Consider the following 15,212-nt stretch of genomic DNA (forward strand, 5'->3'; position numbering starts at 1 on the left):
ATGCGGTAACCGGAAACAGGAAAAACAACAGGAAAATGTGGCTTAAAAACAAATTAAATTTTTTCATATTTTGTTGGGAATATAATTTGAAATTTAATTCCTCCCAAAAATAAATTTGAAATTTAATTCCTCCCAAAAATAAATTTGAAATTGAATAATGGAAAATGAATATATGTTATAAAAAATTATTTTTATTTTTGCCCACTTGGGTAAGGATTGGTCCAATATAGTTGGTAGTATTCAGACCAAAAGTAAAAAGGGAAAAAAAGAGCTAGTTGGTAAATTTGTAATAATAAATTTTATATGTCATGTGAAGCTCACGTGCACTCCCAAGGGGCGATCTCATATAATTCCTACATAGTTATAACCTACATCACAGCCAAAGAATACACAGCGAGCCAGAATCTGATTGGTCCGTGACCCAAAGACCTCGATGAGTCGCTGACCAAGCCATTGATCGAAGCATAAGCAACAATTGAGAGCAAGCGAGCGAGCGAGACATCGTTAGGACCCAACTCAACAACACGACTCGGCTCACTTACCTGGTCCAAGATGGAACTTGCACCACACGACCCGGGTTCTAAACTGCTCCGACCCGACGAACCAGAGCTCGACCTCTACACCATTCCAAGCCACTCTAGTAAGTTCCCTCCCCCTTTCCTTCTTTTAAAACAAAACCCTAACCCTAGCTTTAATTCAAAACCCTAATCGCTCCTCACGTTGGAACTAGCTCGGAAAAAGGTTTCCTGGGTTCTGTTTAGATTTTATGAAGTTATTTGTTAATGTATATAGCAGAAGCCTAGGTCTGAGCTTTTTGTCTTTTATTTTTTCTCAGGCTGGTTTTCGTGGGATGAGATTCATGAAACTGAGAGAATTGCTTTGAAAGAGTACTTCGATGGAAGCTCAATTTCAAGAACGCCAAAAACATACAAGGAATACAGGGACTTTATTGTTAGTAAGTACAGAGAAGACCCTTCTAGGAAACTCACATTCACTGAGGTTAGAAAGTCACTTGTGGGTGATGTTAGTTTGCTCCACAAGGTATTTAATTTCTTGGAGAAGTGGGGTTTGATTAATTTCAGTGCAAATTTGGGTGTCAACGGTGGTTTTGGCATTGAGGGTGAAGAGAGGTCTAAGGTTAAGGTTGAGGATGGGGTCCCCAATGGGATCCGTGTGGCTGCGATGCCGAATTCAATTAAACCAATTTTACCCATTTCAGCTCCCCCTAAAGCTGGGGATGCTGGGGGTGGAGTTGTGAATAGAATCACTTTGGCTCCGTTGGCATCATATTCTGATGTTTTTGGTGGTTTAAAGAAGGAGGAGGGGTTGGTTTGTGGCAATTGTGGTGGACATTGTGAAACTGGACACTACAAGTATAGCAAGGTATTTTCACTGGTTCTTCAATTTGTGCTGTAGTAAATTTGTTTGTCCTTAGTTTTCTGTACCAAAACTTAATTTAACTTCTGTATCTGTTTATCATATTTGGCAGGGTGATTTTCTAATTTGCATAAAATGTTTTGAAAATGGGAACTATGGGGAGAACAAATTGAGGGATGATTTCAAGTTAAATGAGGCAATTGAAAAGAGTGGTACTAACGGAGTGGAGTGGACTGAATCTGAAACTCTACTACTTTTAGAATCTGTTCTGAAGCATGGGGATGATTGGGAGTTTGTTGCTCAGAATGTTCAGACCAAGACGAAATTTGATTGTATTGCTAAGCTCATTGATCTGCCTTTTGGGGAGCTTGTGTTGGGTTCTGCCTACAGAAAAGGCAATCCTAGCAGCTTTAGTGGTAATTTGATCTCTTCAGAGCGCATTCAGTTATCTTCATCTGAATGTCAAGATACTGTCGAAACCAATGGTCAGTTGCATGAGCAGACAGATGACTGCAAGCAGAATGGAGATATTTTGGATCAAGACCCACCTTTGAAAAGGCAGCGCATTGCTTCCCTTTCGGATGCTAGTAGTTCACTGATTAAACAGGTACATACCTTACTGGCCCAATTTATAAATATTTAACTTCTTGGTGAGCTATATTTTCGGACATCAGTTCTTGTTCAATTCTATTTTTATGATACCAATAAAATTACTAAACTGGTTATTAGGGGTCTAGTTTAGTTTGCCAGTGCTTTGACATATCATGGCTGAAAACACTATACATGCACGTATGAATGAAGAAAGAAAAATGTTGAGAGGTTGATTTCATTATTTGTTTCTTTTTAACTGTGGTGTTTAGTTCTGTTTCCCTTCTTTTCCCGTCATCTTAATATGCATAACAAAATACTAAGGTTGTTTCCATTAGGTAGCTGCCATAACAACCATGGTTGGTCCACATATTACATCTGCCGCAGCTGAGGCTGCCGTTAATGCACTTTGTGAAGAAACCTCTTGTTCAAGGGAGATATTTAATGCTGACGATGATTCTATTCCTAATGGCTTGTGGTCTCCCGCTAAAAATTGTGAGACAGAGAGGTTATTTATCCAACTGATTCCAACTGATGCTTCATATATACTTTTATTTGTTATTGTATTATGTTGATGTTAAAGTTCTGAAACTTCTTATTTCTTATCAATTTCAGAGTTCATGGTGAGGATTCTGAAATGAAGGAAAGGCCAACTCAATCAGGTATTTGAAGCAAAGCCAATTATATGACATGATTTGTACAGTTTGCTACAACCAACTTGGAATACAGGAATAAGGGAGAAGTTTCTTCTGTAAATAGTTATATATATTTGGCCTAATTTAAGTTAGTGTTTGGTGATTGTTGTTGGTTTCCATTACACTTTTCTAATATTTGTTTAGTCGCTGTGTTATTTTGCTGGTGATCTAGTTATTGCATCATTTCAGTCCTAACCGTCTCTATTTGAATTTCTATATTTTATAGAGAGTCGGCATGCAATCTTTAAAAAAGACGACATACCTCCAACTTTGCAAATTAGAGCTGCCATTGGAACAGCTCTTGGAGCAGCTGCTGCTCACGCAAAATTATTGGCCGATCAGGAGGATAGACAGATTGAACATCTAATGGCAACCATAATTGGGACGCAGGTATATATCGTAGTTTTATATTATTTTAGTTTGGTTCCCCTCCTTTGTCTCTGTGTTTTTGGCCCTTTTTGCGTGAGGGAGTTGATAGCCATGTGATTTTCTCCCCATTTGTTGCAAGTCTTGCTTGCTGCATATGATCTTAATCCTTCCTTCTTTTTTTTGGCATGAATGTTTATGTAGATGAAGAAGTTGCACAGCAAACTCAAGCATTTTGAAGATCTGGAGCTGATCAGGAAGAAGGAATGTGCTCAAATCGAAGAAGTAGAGGATATTCTAGTTGAAGAGCGGATGAATATCTTACAGAGGACATTTGATTCTGGTGTACCTAGATGGAGGGATCATCCTTCTTTAAAATCTTGAAATGTTTGTTGTATCTTTAGATGTAAAGTAGAGTAGAAACATAGACGACGAGAGCAGTGATGTGTCTTCTTAGTAAAGGCTGTTCAATTCTTTAGGTGTTTACTGCTTGGATTTATAATTCTTGCTGATTGGGGTGGGAGGCGCGGCGCTGCGGTGTGGGTGGGTTAGCAAATAGGGTTGACGAACAGAAACTTTGTACAATTAGGATCCTATCATTTCTCCAAATGCTAACATTCTAAGATTCAATGCAATTATGCAATTCCTTATTATGTTCTTCTTCACTGTTGATCAGGTGTTATATATGATATTTACATCTTCATGTTCTGCAGTGTTGTGATTTTATAGCTCATACAAATGGTGATAAGATTTGTGATTGGATTGACGATGCGTCAAAATGCCAACTAAACACAAATTGAAATAATGTGCAACCTAAATTAAAAATTTGTTGCAATGTGTCACCTGTAGTTTAATTTTTTTTACGTCTTCATTCTAAAAATTAAAATTGCACATGATTCGCATGTGACCTTGTTGAAGGGTTGAAATATCGGTACTTTCTTTTAAAAGGATAACGTGCAAAATACATGCAATATTATGAGTAGAAAAAAGGGGGTAAATTTCACTTTACTACCCGAAAGTTTTCTGAAATTCAGACTTTGCCACACAAAGTTTTTTTTCGTCTAAATCTCATGCCTAAACTTTGATTTTACTATCACTTTCATACCTTTATTAGTTTGAGTGTCAAGTTTTCCTTTAAACGACGACGTGACATTCATAGTTTCACATTGATCTCTGAATTTGCACCACGTGGACCAATAAACAATTAAAATTTTGTATTATTTTATAAACAATTAAAATTAATAAAGTTAAAATTTTAAAATCAAATGTATAAAAAATCTTCGTGTAGCAAGTTTGAATTTCGAGAAACTTAAGTGAAATTTACCCAAAAAAAGAAAGAAGATAAAGTTGGAATGGGCCGGTTAGCTATGCTCGGCCCAATTTACACCTTTACCGCCGAAAAACTAAAGAGTTCAAACTCACTTCCCTGCAAAACAAACCGTCGTCTCTAAAAACCCCTCCAAAATCCCCAAAAATTTTCTGCGACCAAATATGCTCAGAAGACGTCTCAGGCTCAGCTACTCTTCCGACGAAGAAGAACAACCACAACCACAACAACACCAGAATGAAGAACCTCAGCAGCAATCGTCAGCTGTCGCTCACCCACCCGTTACCCTAGCCCCTCCAAACCCTTACCCCTCCGAACCGCTCCCAATCACCGACGACGACGACGAGTTCATCGATGTCTCCGACAACCTCTCGTCTCCGTCACCTCAGCCGTCTCCGGAACCCGAGAGCGACAATCGACCACATCATCCTCCGCCGGCTCAGGATCCGGCACCGGAACCCATTAACCGGCCGCCTCCACCTCCATCTCCATCTCCACCGAGCTCCGGCGGGTGTCCGATAAGCGAACATCTCCAGGGGTTAGGGTTAAGGCTAAAGAGGGAGTGGCTTGATGCTTCTGTCCATGGACTCCAGCAATCCGTAACGGGATTTCAAAATTTTGATGTGGAGACGAAGGCGAAGCTCTGCTTGGAGCAGTTTTTGGTTTCAGATATGAATCTGTCCGGCGGAGGCGTGCTTCCAGAAAATGTGGCTTCTCTCCATCTCGTCGATCTTCCCGGACCTTATGTGTTGCAGGTCAAGCTTGAACCTTTTGCTGCGAATTAACAGAACAATGTGAACTTGAAATGTCATTGGGTAATGACAATATATACAGGTGAACCTTTATTTTATTGTATTTTTGTTGCAGGTTGATGAGATTGTTAATATCAGCAATCCTCTCAAGATTAGGTATCAGAAAGCCGCCGTTGGACTGAAGAGGTGTCTCAAGTTGTCTATAACAGACGGTGTTCAACGCGTCTTTGCCATGGAATATAGGCCTATTCAGGCGCTTGAAGCTTTGGCTCCTGCTGGTTTGAAGGTTTATTTTTCTCTGGCTATCTTCGTTACTGAAAATGGTTTCACTTCATTTATTTGTTCCAATGTTTGACAGTTTTTTTAGTGTCAAGAAAGACAAATTGTACTGGTAGATTAAACCCTTTATGGCTTATCTGCTCTTCTGACTCAAACACAGATTATCCTATTAACCTCTAGGTTGCTCTGTGTAATGTGCATATACGCCACGGACTTCTTATGCTGGTCCCTGAATCTGTTGAAGTTCTAGGAGGATTAGTTGAGGAACTGGATGCTGCACGTCAACGCCTTGTTGATGAAGTAAATAAGCCACCTAGAGGAAACAGGTAACTATAAAGTGTATAAGATATGTTAGTGGTGTTAAAGGTTTACAACTTACTAGTGTTCATGTCAAACCATAAATTGTCAAACAAAAAAGTATAACTTATTCCATGATTAGATAATACTTCTACTTCTAAAAGCTCTTGCAATGTAGAAGTTTATAGTGGTATTGGATAAACAGGTTTGAAGTTTTTGCAATGTAGAAGTTTATAGTGGTATTGGACAAACAGGTTTGAAGTTAAACTTGGTCCATGATATTGGATTACAGACTGCATGCTTGGTTCAAAAGTATTCATGTTGGCGGACTGCAAGATGAATTGTTTTCTTTGGTGAGGAATAACTTACATCAAGATTGTTGTGACTTTGGAACTGTACTGGAAAAAACTAATATTCATGTTGCAGTTTAAGCTCAGAAACATGCTGGTCAATCTTGATTTTTCTTCTCCCCCTCCCTTTTTCTTTGGGTGCACAATTTCTTGAAGTAAGGGAATGCTGGACTACAACTGATCACTTCATTACATTTATTACAATTTGCACACTTGCACAAAGTATACCAAGCCGATGAGTGTGATACTTTTGTGTTATTGTTATGCAGAACCAGGAATGGAGTGGTTCCTCCTCTAGCTACAAGGTTAACTCTTGCTGCATGGCCTCCTAACGGTGTTCATGATGCTGGACACACCAATAGTTCAACAATGGAAGCCCCAACCCCATTTCAGGCGTCTAACCAAGGTATATAGAGGGCTCCATTTACTTGTTTGTTGTTGGCGCTAGATGGCTTTTTAGAGCATAAGCGGCTCATGTCTAGTTTCTTGGAATTTCTTGTCTCTATATAACGTAGAATTAGGGTGACTCCGTATGTATGTGTCGGAGAGAGTCATATAAGATAGCAGCTCTAGTTAGTTCCTGTCGTTACATTACGTTTTTCCATTATGTTCTAAGTTAGTTCTGTTGCATCCTTTCTTGAATTGTAGGTGCTACATTCTCTGTATCAGCCAGAAATACCAGCTCCGTATCTTCTAGAAACACCAGCCCAGTGACTGCCGAAGAATCTACTGTTCCTCTCAGTGGAGAACACTCTGTTGTTAACCCATCATCTACTGATGTATTTGGTGTTGAAGAGATGCCTATGGATACTACTCCCTATAGCAGAAGAAATGCTATTCCCAACCCATTATCTGATGATTTTGGTGTTGAGAATCTCCACATAAATAGTGCTGGTCATAGCAGGGAAAGTCGAGTACCTGAAAATGTCATTCCTAATCCATCCTTTGAGGATGCTTTGGATGTTGAAGATGTCGAAATGGATGCCATTCATATTGGGGGAGAAAACCATACCTCAGATTCTATTTTGAATGATGAAGATATCAATATGATTAACGAGGGCGAAACTCATGGGGTTTACCCATCGTCTGATGCTATTTTGAATGATGAGGATATCAATGTGGTTAATGAGGTCGAGCGCCAAGAAATACTATCTGGAGACCACGAACCACCTTTCAGTTACCTATGTAGTTTGTCAGCCAAGTTAGCTATGATGAAGAACACACATTCAATCCAGGGGAAGGTTAAGGTGCCTATGGTTTTCTATTATTTTTATTTCCATCAGATGATAGATTTATAGTTACTATATTACTGAAACGTAGACATAATTTCTGCAGTGTGTTTTGACTGGTGTGAAGAAGTTCCAATACACACATACATATGAGCTTCAGGCGTATGTTGATGACGGCACTCTCATTAAAGAAATTCTCGTTGATCACAATGTAAGTTAGAGCTTTTGGGGATTGTCATCCATGATGACCTATACTTGTTGGAGTTCGATATGTTGATTAGCTGTTTGTGCTCTTCAGGTTGTACAGGAGGGGATAGGTCATTCTCCTGAGGAGGTCAAAGCTGCCATTTCTTCTCCAGACAAAACAATAGTCCGTAACATGAAGGAGAAAATGAAGCAGTTTCAAAAATTCTTAACAAATTTTGAGGTAATATACCTACCAAGTACCAAGTCAATTTTCAGTTTTTGACCTTATTCACAATCGTTTCATCAGTTCTTCTATCTCTTCATCATATTGGAGTTTTATGTTTCAGGGCATAATGCTTATTGAGATGAGATTGCATGATCTTCCAATTGCCCTTGAGATGAAGCAGGGTTGTACTCAATCTGATGCGTGGTTGCTTTTGAGGAGAATAAAGGCCTCCCCTCCAGCTCGGGCATCAGGGCATGCCTCCTCTGCAGCTCGGACATCACAGTATCCTTCCTCTCCAGCTCGGACTTCACAACATCTCTCCTCCCACCCCATTGATATATCCCCCTGATGATCGAGCTTATAGCGCTGGTGTTGCTATTGCTTATCATGGAAACGCAATTGGCGTGTGGTTCCGTGGTCAATGCTGCATCATGGAAAAGATCCGGATTTCAATGAAGCTCTTGCTTGCAAAAATGGCTGCTGTGGCGGCCACAGAAAGAGGTTCCGAAAACGTCTTATGTAAAGCCGGATTTTCTGAACGTTATCTCAGCTATTTCATTGGAGAACACAAGTGTTTACAAGGAACACGAGTGTTAAAAGATGAGGAAGATAATAAGAAAATTATTGTAGGTAATTGGATATATATTCCTTAAGTTTTGTGCCCAAAATACCCTTTTATTTGGTTTTTTTGGGGGTCAATTTTTACTTGTCTCATAAGCTGTATCGACACCTCACCGGGACTACGTGTTGCTTCCTTTTTCATGCAATGCTGCTACGTTGCAAAATTTTGTTGACCCTTCCAAGTATATGTATAGAGAAATTTATCAGAACAAACAGCACATCAATTCCGCTGTATTCTTATTTTAAAATTTCTGTATGCAAATTAATTAAAGAAGCCATGGATGATATCATTAACAAGGTACTCAACATTATAATTCCTCCCATATCCCTCACCTTCTTCCTCTTCCTTCTGCCACTCTATCTCTTTTACAAGTTCCTCCTCTCCGCCGTACGATCTGTTTTTAGTGAAGATGTGGCCGGAAAAGTCGTCCTCATCACTGGAGCTTCCTCCGGCATAGGAGAGGTACATATATTTTGGACCACCAACCCAGCACTTTTAAATGTAACATGAAATTTTCATAATTACCAAATTCCCAATTTAATTAGGTGCTTACTTTTACAATTATGTTTGTGTTAATTTGATGGGGTTTTTGAAGCATATGGCATATGAGTATGCTAGAAGAGGAGCTTGCCTAGCTCTTGTTGCCAGAAGAGAAAACCTGCTCCAATCTGTGGCTAGCAGAGCCATGTCCATTGGCTCCCCAGATATTCTCGTAATCCCTGCAGATGTTTCAAAGGTGGAAAATTGTAGGCGCTTTGTCGATGTAGCAGTGAACCACTTTGGGCGTTGTAAGTGCAACTAATTTAGTTTTCTCAGTTTAATTATGTTATTCGTAAAATTATTCTCTCATCCGGATGTCCACACGTTATTACCGGGCATAAGAGAATTTCTGGTTATTCGTATGTTTATTTATGTGGATTAATTCTTGATAAATAATTACAGTGGATCACCTAGTCAACAATGCTGGGATTACTCCAGTCTGCTTGTTTGAATAGACCACTGATGTCACTAAAATAGCACCAGCTATGGTAATTTGTAAATGCAATTATAATGCCTTCATTGTTAGTTAACACTATATATGTATTGTTTAGTGAATTCATGAAATTAAGATGGAAATTATATATGTTTGTGATTGAAATTAGTGCATGCTCCACTTTGTTTGACAGGACACAAACTTTTGGGGTTCAGTATATGGCACCTACTTTGCCATTCCACACCTTAAAAGGAGCAGAGGGAAGATCGTGGGGATCGCTTCCTCTGCCGGATGGTTGCGTGTGCCACGACTAAGCTTGTATGGTGTAAGTGAAGGAACCAATTAACCTCATGAACAAGCTAATTCAGTACTCAAATCTCTAATTAGTTCTGTAATTTCACATTGGGTTCAGGCTACCAAATCAGCAGTGATAAGCTTCTATGAGACGCTGAGAGTAGAAATTGGGAGAGAAGTTGGAATAACAATTGTGACTCCAGGTTTGGTTGAATCAGAAATGACCAAAGGCAAATTCTTATCCAAGGAAGGCCAACTGGTATTGGATCAACAATTGAGAGATGTAAGCTTAATTAATTATTTTGGTTATTGTGTGATTATAGAGTTCAATGGTATTAATTTCGAACACCCCATGTTAGGTTGAAGTAAGCATAATGCCAATACTGCCTGTCAAGGAGGCTGCCAAATCAATCGTGGACAGCGCATGCCGGGGAGAAAATTACTTGACAGTACCAGCTTGGGTTTGGCATTCATTTTACTGGAAGGTGTTTTTCCCAGAGTTACTGGACTGGTCTAACCGTATGTTACTGATGAGCAATGGGAGCGGTGGCGAGAGGGATACAATAAGTAAGAAGCTCCTGGACCTAACCGGCTTGAAGGAGTGTCTGTATCCGGTTTCAGTTCGATAGATATCCTAAGCTTAAACAACAATGATGATTGAGGAAGCTTTTCCAGATAAGCAAATGTAGTTTGCTATTTAATGTCATTCTCAGCACATAAATAAATTGCAGTTTCTATCTATCTCATCAGAAGATGAAAGGAAAAAATGTACCAAACATACTCAATCTAGAAGACAACAGTATCAAGCATTGCTCCAAAAGTCTGGCCTATGTTTGAGGACATCAAGTTGGAGACAAGTTGCTCAAGGTGTTTCTTGGCATCTTTCCTTCCCACCTTAGCAATTGCAAGCTTCTCTGGTTCATCTTCCTCCTCGTATTCCTCCTGCACTGCGGTGATGTATCGCATAGCCAAGGTTGACATTTCCTGCGAAACCCAAATGAAAAAAAAATACCATGAACACTAGACCTCAATTCAAATCAGCTCACACTTTAAACTATTGTGACAAAATTCCAACACTTGCTTCTTCTGTCAAACAGGTTTTCATTTTGTCACGAACTTTTAACCAGGTAAACAACATTGAGATGAAGATTTGGTGGTTTTTCTAAAACTAAAATCATAGTATTTCTGGACAGTGACAGGCCAAGCCATTACATTAAACTAAAATCATTGAGATGAACTTTCTTACCTTAATAGTTTGCTCATTTGTTTTTGAATGGGCATCAAATGGCTTGAGCATCAGCCCATCAGTCAACTTCTTCTTCTGACGAAGGCTAAGCAGCATTTTCTCCTCAAGTTCATTCCTCCTGAAATCCACAGCTATGGAGTAAGTAATAATGCCTGTTCAACCCATGGATCAATCCCTGAAGAGAAAATTTACAGAAAGAGGTCAAAAATTTGTCATTACAATTTGCAAAAGAATGGGATTTACAATTTAAACTTGTTCAGAAGCTCACTTGGATGGATGGCTTATTAAGATGCCCCAGATTGGATGTTGTCCGCCTTGGTTCTTGGCCAAGCATTATGGTTTGTGGGTTGATGAGGCGGAAGGCATCAATCACCACTTTCCCCTTCACGCTCTGAATTGGATCCACCACCACCGCCACCGCACGCGGATGCAAAGCTTCAAAGCTCTGGAGAAGATTTACAAGCATATGATAAGATCCAACTAACAATTAACCAGCAGCCATTGAATCAAACCAATTGAGAACAGTCAAAAGAATATAATCTCTATCAACCATATGGAATTTTTCTAACACAACATTCATATACTCTCAGAAAAATTGTATAAAGCTAGAACCTGTTGGGTGTTCATATCCACAGAAGATAACCAGCAGCCAAACCCAGGATGTGAATGGTACCACCTACAACCTGCTCTGCCCTGCAGTTTGAATCAGAAGAAGATTAAACTAATTATAAGGAGGCAGAAGCGTAATTAAGCTAGATAATCTAAGTGACACGGAGATTAGTACCGTCCAGTCTGCTTAACCATGTCGAGCATCTTCGTCTGGAAGACGTCATCAATGGCTTCCACACTAACGGCGGTACCACTCTGCGGCATTTCAATGGTGTCGACGACGTCGATTCTGTACTCGTCGGGAAACTCTCCGAGCAACAACCCCATCACCTCCATAGGAACGCCAGCTCTTGCTATCAAATTTCATACAATTAACGAAAGATTAAAAACAATTAATTTGCATAAAATTTATAATAAGAAATAAAGAAGGAGATGGAAGAAGCGAACGCACCATGCTTGAAAGCATGTTGAGGAGGACTTTGGGGGGGATGAACACCTTCTCGGAGGTGTCCGGCGTTGGGAAATCGGAAGGTGGGTGGCCGGCGAGCATAATCCTTCTCTCCATTCTCTCTCTCTCTCTCTCTCTCTCTCTCTCTGAACAAGTTAGAAAAACCTGAAAAACTCAGTGAGATGTGAAAGAGGAGGGCGGGGTTTATATAGCGTAACAAAAACACTTTTACTTTTCTGATCTGACTAGGCAAGATTTTTTACTTTCCTGATCTCTGGGTAAGTCTTCCGGTTTATTTGTTCCATTTGGGCTTCATGGGCTTTTTATTTTTGGGCTTAATGTTTGTAATTTTACCAATTATAGGAAAACTTTATTGGCACCCAAATGTTTTCTTTAGAGACCCAACATAGCTTTAAATTCCAACTCTCTTTAAAAGAATTTTATTTTATTTTAATACAAGGCAAAACTAAAAATAATAATTTATTGGACTCTCGTTCAAAAGGGATACGAGTAGCGGGATCCGGATTCTTTACTCTGATTTTCTCTACCATGATCCATGAGCAGTGTGATAGAAGTTAGTACAATATTACATTGTAACAGAAATTAATTAATGTTTCTCCTAATTAATCATCTTTAATTGAAGTTCCTGCTGGGTTCTTCTTCGTTGCCATTAGCTGGAAAAGCTTCTCAAGTAGCTCAGGGCAGAAAACCCTCAACCAGAGTCCGAACTTCACCCAAGCTGGCTCTGTGAGGTACATGTCTCCACGGCAAGCACTGTCCACAATTGCCTTTGTGCACCCTTCTGTTGACTTACTTGGCATCAAATTTGAACGAACCTAACACAACACATATATCATCACATACACAACGCAATCATGAAATGTAGCTTCAAATTTAGTTCAGATTGAAACATCTAACGAAACCACGTTTAATAAGGGTCTAGCTTTTAAAAGCATAGTGCCAAAGGGTGGGACAATGACATCTAACTGACTAATATATACGCTCAATAATTGTAAACAAAATGAATGTGACTCGGGTGGGAAAACATTTATGTTCATAAGCGCGTCTCACAAAAGCATTTTTATTATAAAAATCTTGAAATTTTCATAAGAAGTCCAAGCGATTCTATGGCCTAGAATCACTTTTAACATTTTCTGCCAAACGATATCAGAAGCGCTTTGGTTGTCAGAAAACGCTTTTAGCCCTCCCAAAAGCACTCCCAACGAGTTATCAACCAGAATTCTAGCCAAATTCAAATCTAAATTTGGAGGATATATTTAGGGCTCATTTGTGACTGCTTCTCTAGAAATCACTTCTGCTCATAAGCGCTTCTAACAAAAGTATTTTTATTATAAAGTTGTTGAAATTTTCATAAAAAATCAAAGTGCTTCTTGAAAAAGTACTTGGGCGTGCTTCCTCAAGAAGCAGAGGACAGGTGCTTCTCCAAAAAGCGCTTCTATGGCCCAGAAGCACGTCTAAACTTTTCTGCCAAACGCTGTCAGAAGCGCTTTTGATTGTCAGAAAGCGCTTTTAACACTTCCAAAAGCACTCCCAAACAAGCCTTTAATTAATGGAAGAGTCCCACATGATTTGATTACCTGTGATAAAAATTGGCTGCTTCCTATCATCTCAGACTCAATCACTCCTGGGCTCACAATTGTTATCCCAATATCAGATCCCAGTTCAGCCCTCAATGTCTCAAAGAAGCAAGTCAGGGCTGCCTTGCTTGCCTGAATTAGCCACCAAATTAATAACCAATTAGCAAAACATAATTAACATTAACAAGGGTATTAGATAAAGCAAACTATATACTATAGATATAATTTCTTACATTGTAGAAACCAAACTTTGGTGCAGAAAACCATGATGCACATGAAGAAATTACAACAATCTTCCCTTTGCTTTTTCTCAAGTGTGGAAGTGAGAAATGGGTGCAATAGACTGAACCCCAGAAGTTTATGTCCTACACATCAAAGTCATACATGAATTAGCTGACAGCCCTCTAAACTTGAAGCTTAATTATATTTGAAGGGCCTAAGCAAGGCTAAGTGGGTTGATTAACACTTTTATGGTCACAAATTTCAACAGAACAACAAATCATATGCATGCATTTAAGTAGAAAATAATACCATGATCGAAACCAACTTAGAGAATTGGCCTTGTGTCCAATCTTCAAACGAGCCAGCTTGCAGAACCCCGGCGTTGTTCACCAAATGATCCACTGTTTTTGCACATAAAAAAACAAGGAAAAAACAAAAACCATGCATCAATTAATTAGCAGCTTTGATATTCATTTTGATTTTGATAATTTTACAAGTCAAAAAGCATAATTCGTTTTGTGAGAAACTACTCACATTGGCCAAAGTGATTGACGGTTTCATTAACAAGTCGATTGCAGTGTTCAAGAATTGAAACATCAGCTGGGAGCACAATGGCATCTGGAGAGCCTAGCCCTCGAGCTTTATCGGCCACCGCCCGAAGGCGGTCCTCTCGTCTGGCTGCCAACGCCAGACGAGCTCCTCTCTTTGCATACTCATATGCCAAATGCTTCAAATTAAGAAGAAGGAAAACATTGGATAAGATTAAAAAAAGGTACAAAATAATAAATATATGTAGATGTGTGTATGCGATTAATTTGTTACCTCTCCGATACCTGAAGATGCTCCGGTGATGAGGACAACTTTGCCGGCCATGTTTACGATGGATTTTGATCGACGCATGAAACTAATAAACTTGTAAATGAGAAAAAGTGGAAGAAAGAAAAGCAATCCAGTGAATGTTAGTAGAGGGACTGCTACGTTCAACACTTTGTGAATCAAATCCATAGCTGCCTAGCTTCTTCTCTCTAGCGACTTTGCAAGTATTTAGTCTGAATCAGAGAGAGAGAGAGAGAGAGAGAGAGAGAGAGAGAGAGAGAGAGAGAGAGAGAGGATGAGAGGGATCTTGTTGAAGATTGCCATTATATTGAGGGTATGAGGTTAACGATATTGGCATATGCGCATCCTGCGCCACATATTTCCGTACAGTTAATGGAAAATGTTAATATATTTACTAATTACTCGTTAAGAACAATTATATCACAATTACAAAAGTGTTCATTCTCAATCACAAGGAGTTAGTTGGGTTGGTAATAGCATTACTGAACCATGTTCGATTCTCAATCAATTTTCAATAGTTAATGAAGTTTGATTGGCAAAACGACTGTGAAATAAACTGAAATGAATTATGTTAAAATACTCATAAAAAGACTCTCCTCAATCATAATACCGACAAATAGGTTGAGAAATGTTATCTTCAATTTTTTCGTTTTCTTTCCTTCCATCTATTTTCACTTAATTGGTGAGCGAG

The 15,212-nt window shown here is 39.2% G+C and overlaps 3 protein-coding genes and 2 pseudogenes across 5 annotated transcripts; 3 read left to right on the top strand and 2 right to left on the bottom strand.

Moving 5' to 3' along the window:
- LOC18776344 (SWI/SNF complex subunit SWI3A) lies at nucleotides 390-3,691 on the top strand. Its single transcript, XM_007209031.2, has 7 exons — nucleotides 390-640; nucleotides 836-1,383; nucleotides 1,490-1,984; nucleotides 2,304-2,473; nucleotides 2,581-2,627; nucleotides 2,887-3,050; nucleotides 3,231-3,691. Exons 1-7 carry the CDS (start codon nucleotides 553-555, stop codon nucleotides 3,408-3,410), a joined length of 1,692 nt encoding a protein of 563 aa, XP_007209093.1. The 5' UTR covers nucleotides 390-552; the 3' UTR covers nucleotides 3,411-3,691.
- LOC18775969 (recQ-mediated genome instability protein 1) lies at nucleotides 4,346-8,564 on the top strand. 2 transcript variants are annotated; one of them, XM_020564548.1, is made up of 8 exons: nucleotides 4,346-5,108; nucleotides 5,221-5,391; nucleotides 5,565-5,710; nucleotides 6,301-6,437; nucleotides 6,680-7,272; nucleotides 7,367-7,471; nucleotides 7,559-7,687; nucleotides 7,794-8,564. In XM_020564548.1, the coding sequence occupies exons 1-8, from the start codon at nucleotides 4,518-4,520 to the stop codon at nucleotides 8,019-8,021; spliced, it is 2,100 nt and encodes a 699-aa protein (XP_020420137.1). In that variant the 5' UTR covers nucleotides 4,346-4,517; the 3' UTR covers nucleotides 8,022-8,564. The 2 variants fall into 2 exon arrangements, with proteins under 2 accessions (XP_020420137.1, XP_020420136.1); XM_020564547.1 differs by having other exon boundaries at nucleotides 4,349-5,108; nucleotides 6,680-7,278.
- LOC18777937 lies at nucleotides 8,418-10,209 on the top strand (annotated as a pseudogene). The gene is made up of 6 exons (XR_002271859.1): nucleotides 8,418-8,756; nucleotides 8,890-9,082; nucleotides 9,237-9,322; nucleotides 9,461-9,592; nucleotides 9,680-9,844; nucleotides 9,921-10,209. The product of XR_002271859.1 is annotated as an 11-beta-hydroxysteroid dehydrogenase 1B (transcript).
- LOC18777965 lies at nucleotides 10,219-12,245 on the bottom strand (annotated as a pseudogene).
- Nucleotides 12,328-14,812, bottom strand: LOC18775747 (11-beta-hydroxysteroid dehydrogenase-like 4A). Its single transcript, XM_020564549.1, has 6 exons — nucleotides 14,507-14,812; nucleotides 14,219-14,411; nucleotides 13,994-14,085; nucleotides 13,696-13,827; nucleotides 13,463-13,594; nucleotides 12,328-12,700 (listed from the first exon to the last, which is right to left on the bottom strand). Exons 1-6 carry the CDS (start codon nucleotides 14,687-14,689, stop codon nucleotides 12,488-12,490), a joined length of 945 nt encoding a protein of 314 aa, XP_020420138.1. The 5' UTR covers nucleotides 14,690-14,812; the 3' UTR covers nucleotides 12,328-12,487.

The sequence above is a fragment of the Prunus persica genome, chromosome G5 (assembly GCF_000346465.2).
Source record: "Prunus persica cultivar Lovell chromosome G5, Prunus_persica_NCBIv2, whole genome shotgun sequence".
Lineage (NCBI taxonomy): Eukaryota > Viridiplantae > Streptophyta > Magnoliopsida > Rosales > Rosaceae > Prunus > Prunus persica.

Excerpts from the sequence above, each read along its gene's own strand:
- LOC18776344 (XM_007209031.2), top strand. The coding sequence starts at position 553 with ATGGAACTTGCACCACACGACCCGGGTTCTAAACTGCTCCGACCCGAC. Across the intron at positions 641-835 it reads CACCATTCCAAGCCACTCTA|GCTGGTTTTCGTGGGATGAG; the intron begins GTAAGTTCCCTC and ends ATTTTTTCTCAG. Across the intron at positions 2,628-2,886 it reads GGAAAGGCCAACTCAATCAG|AGAGTCGGCATGCAATCTTT; the intron begins GTATTTGAAGCA and ends TATATTTTATAG.
- LOC18775747 (XM_020564549.1), bottom strand. The coding sequence starts at position 14,689 with ATGGATTTGATTCACAAAGTGTTGAACGTAGCAGTCCCTCTACTAACA. Across the intron at positions 14,086-14,218 it reads CGTCAATCACTTTGGCCAAT|TGGATCATTTGGTGAACAAC; the intron begins GTGAGTAGTTTC and ends GTGCAAAAACAG. Across the intron at positions 13,828-13,993 it reads CTAAGTTGGTTTCGATCATG|GACATAAACTTCTGGGGTTC; the intron begins GTATTATTTTCT and ends TTTGATGTGTAG.
- LOC18775969 (XM_020564547.1), top strand. The coding sequence starts at position 4,518 with ATGCTCAGAAGACGTCTCAGGCTCAGCTACTCTTCCGACGAAGAAGAA. Across the intron at positions 6,438-6,679 it reads ATTTCAGGCGTCTAACCAAG|GTGCTACATTCTCTGTATCA; the intron begins GTATATAGAGGG and ends CTTGAATTGTAG. Across the intron at positions 7,688-7,793 it reads AATTCTTAACAAATTTTGAG|GGCATAATGCTTATTGAGAT; the intron begins GTAATATACCTA and ends TTTATGTTTCAG.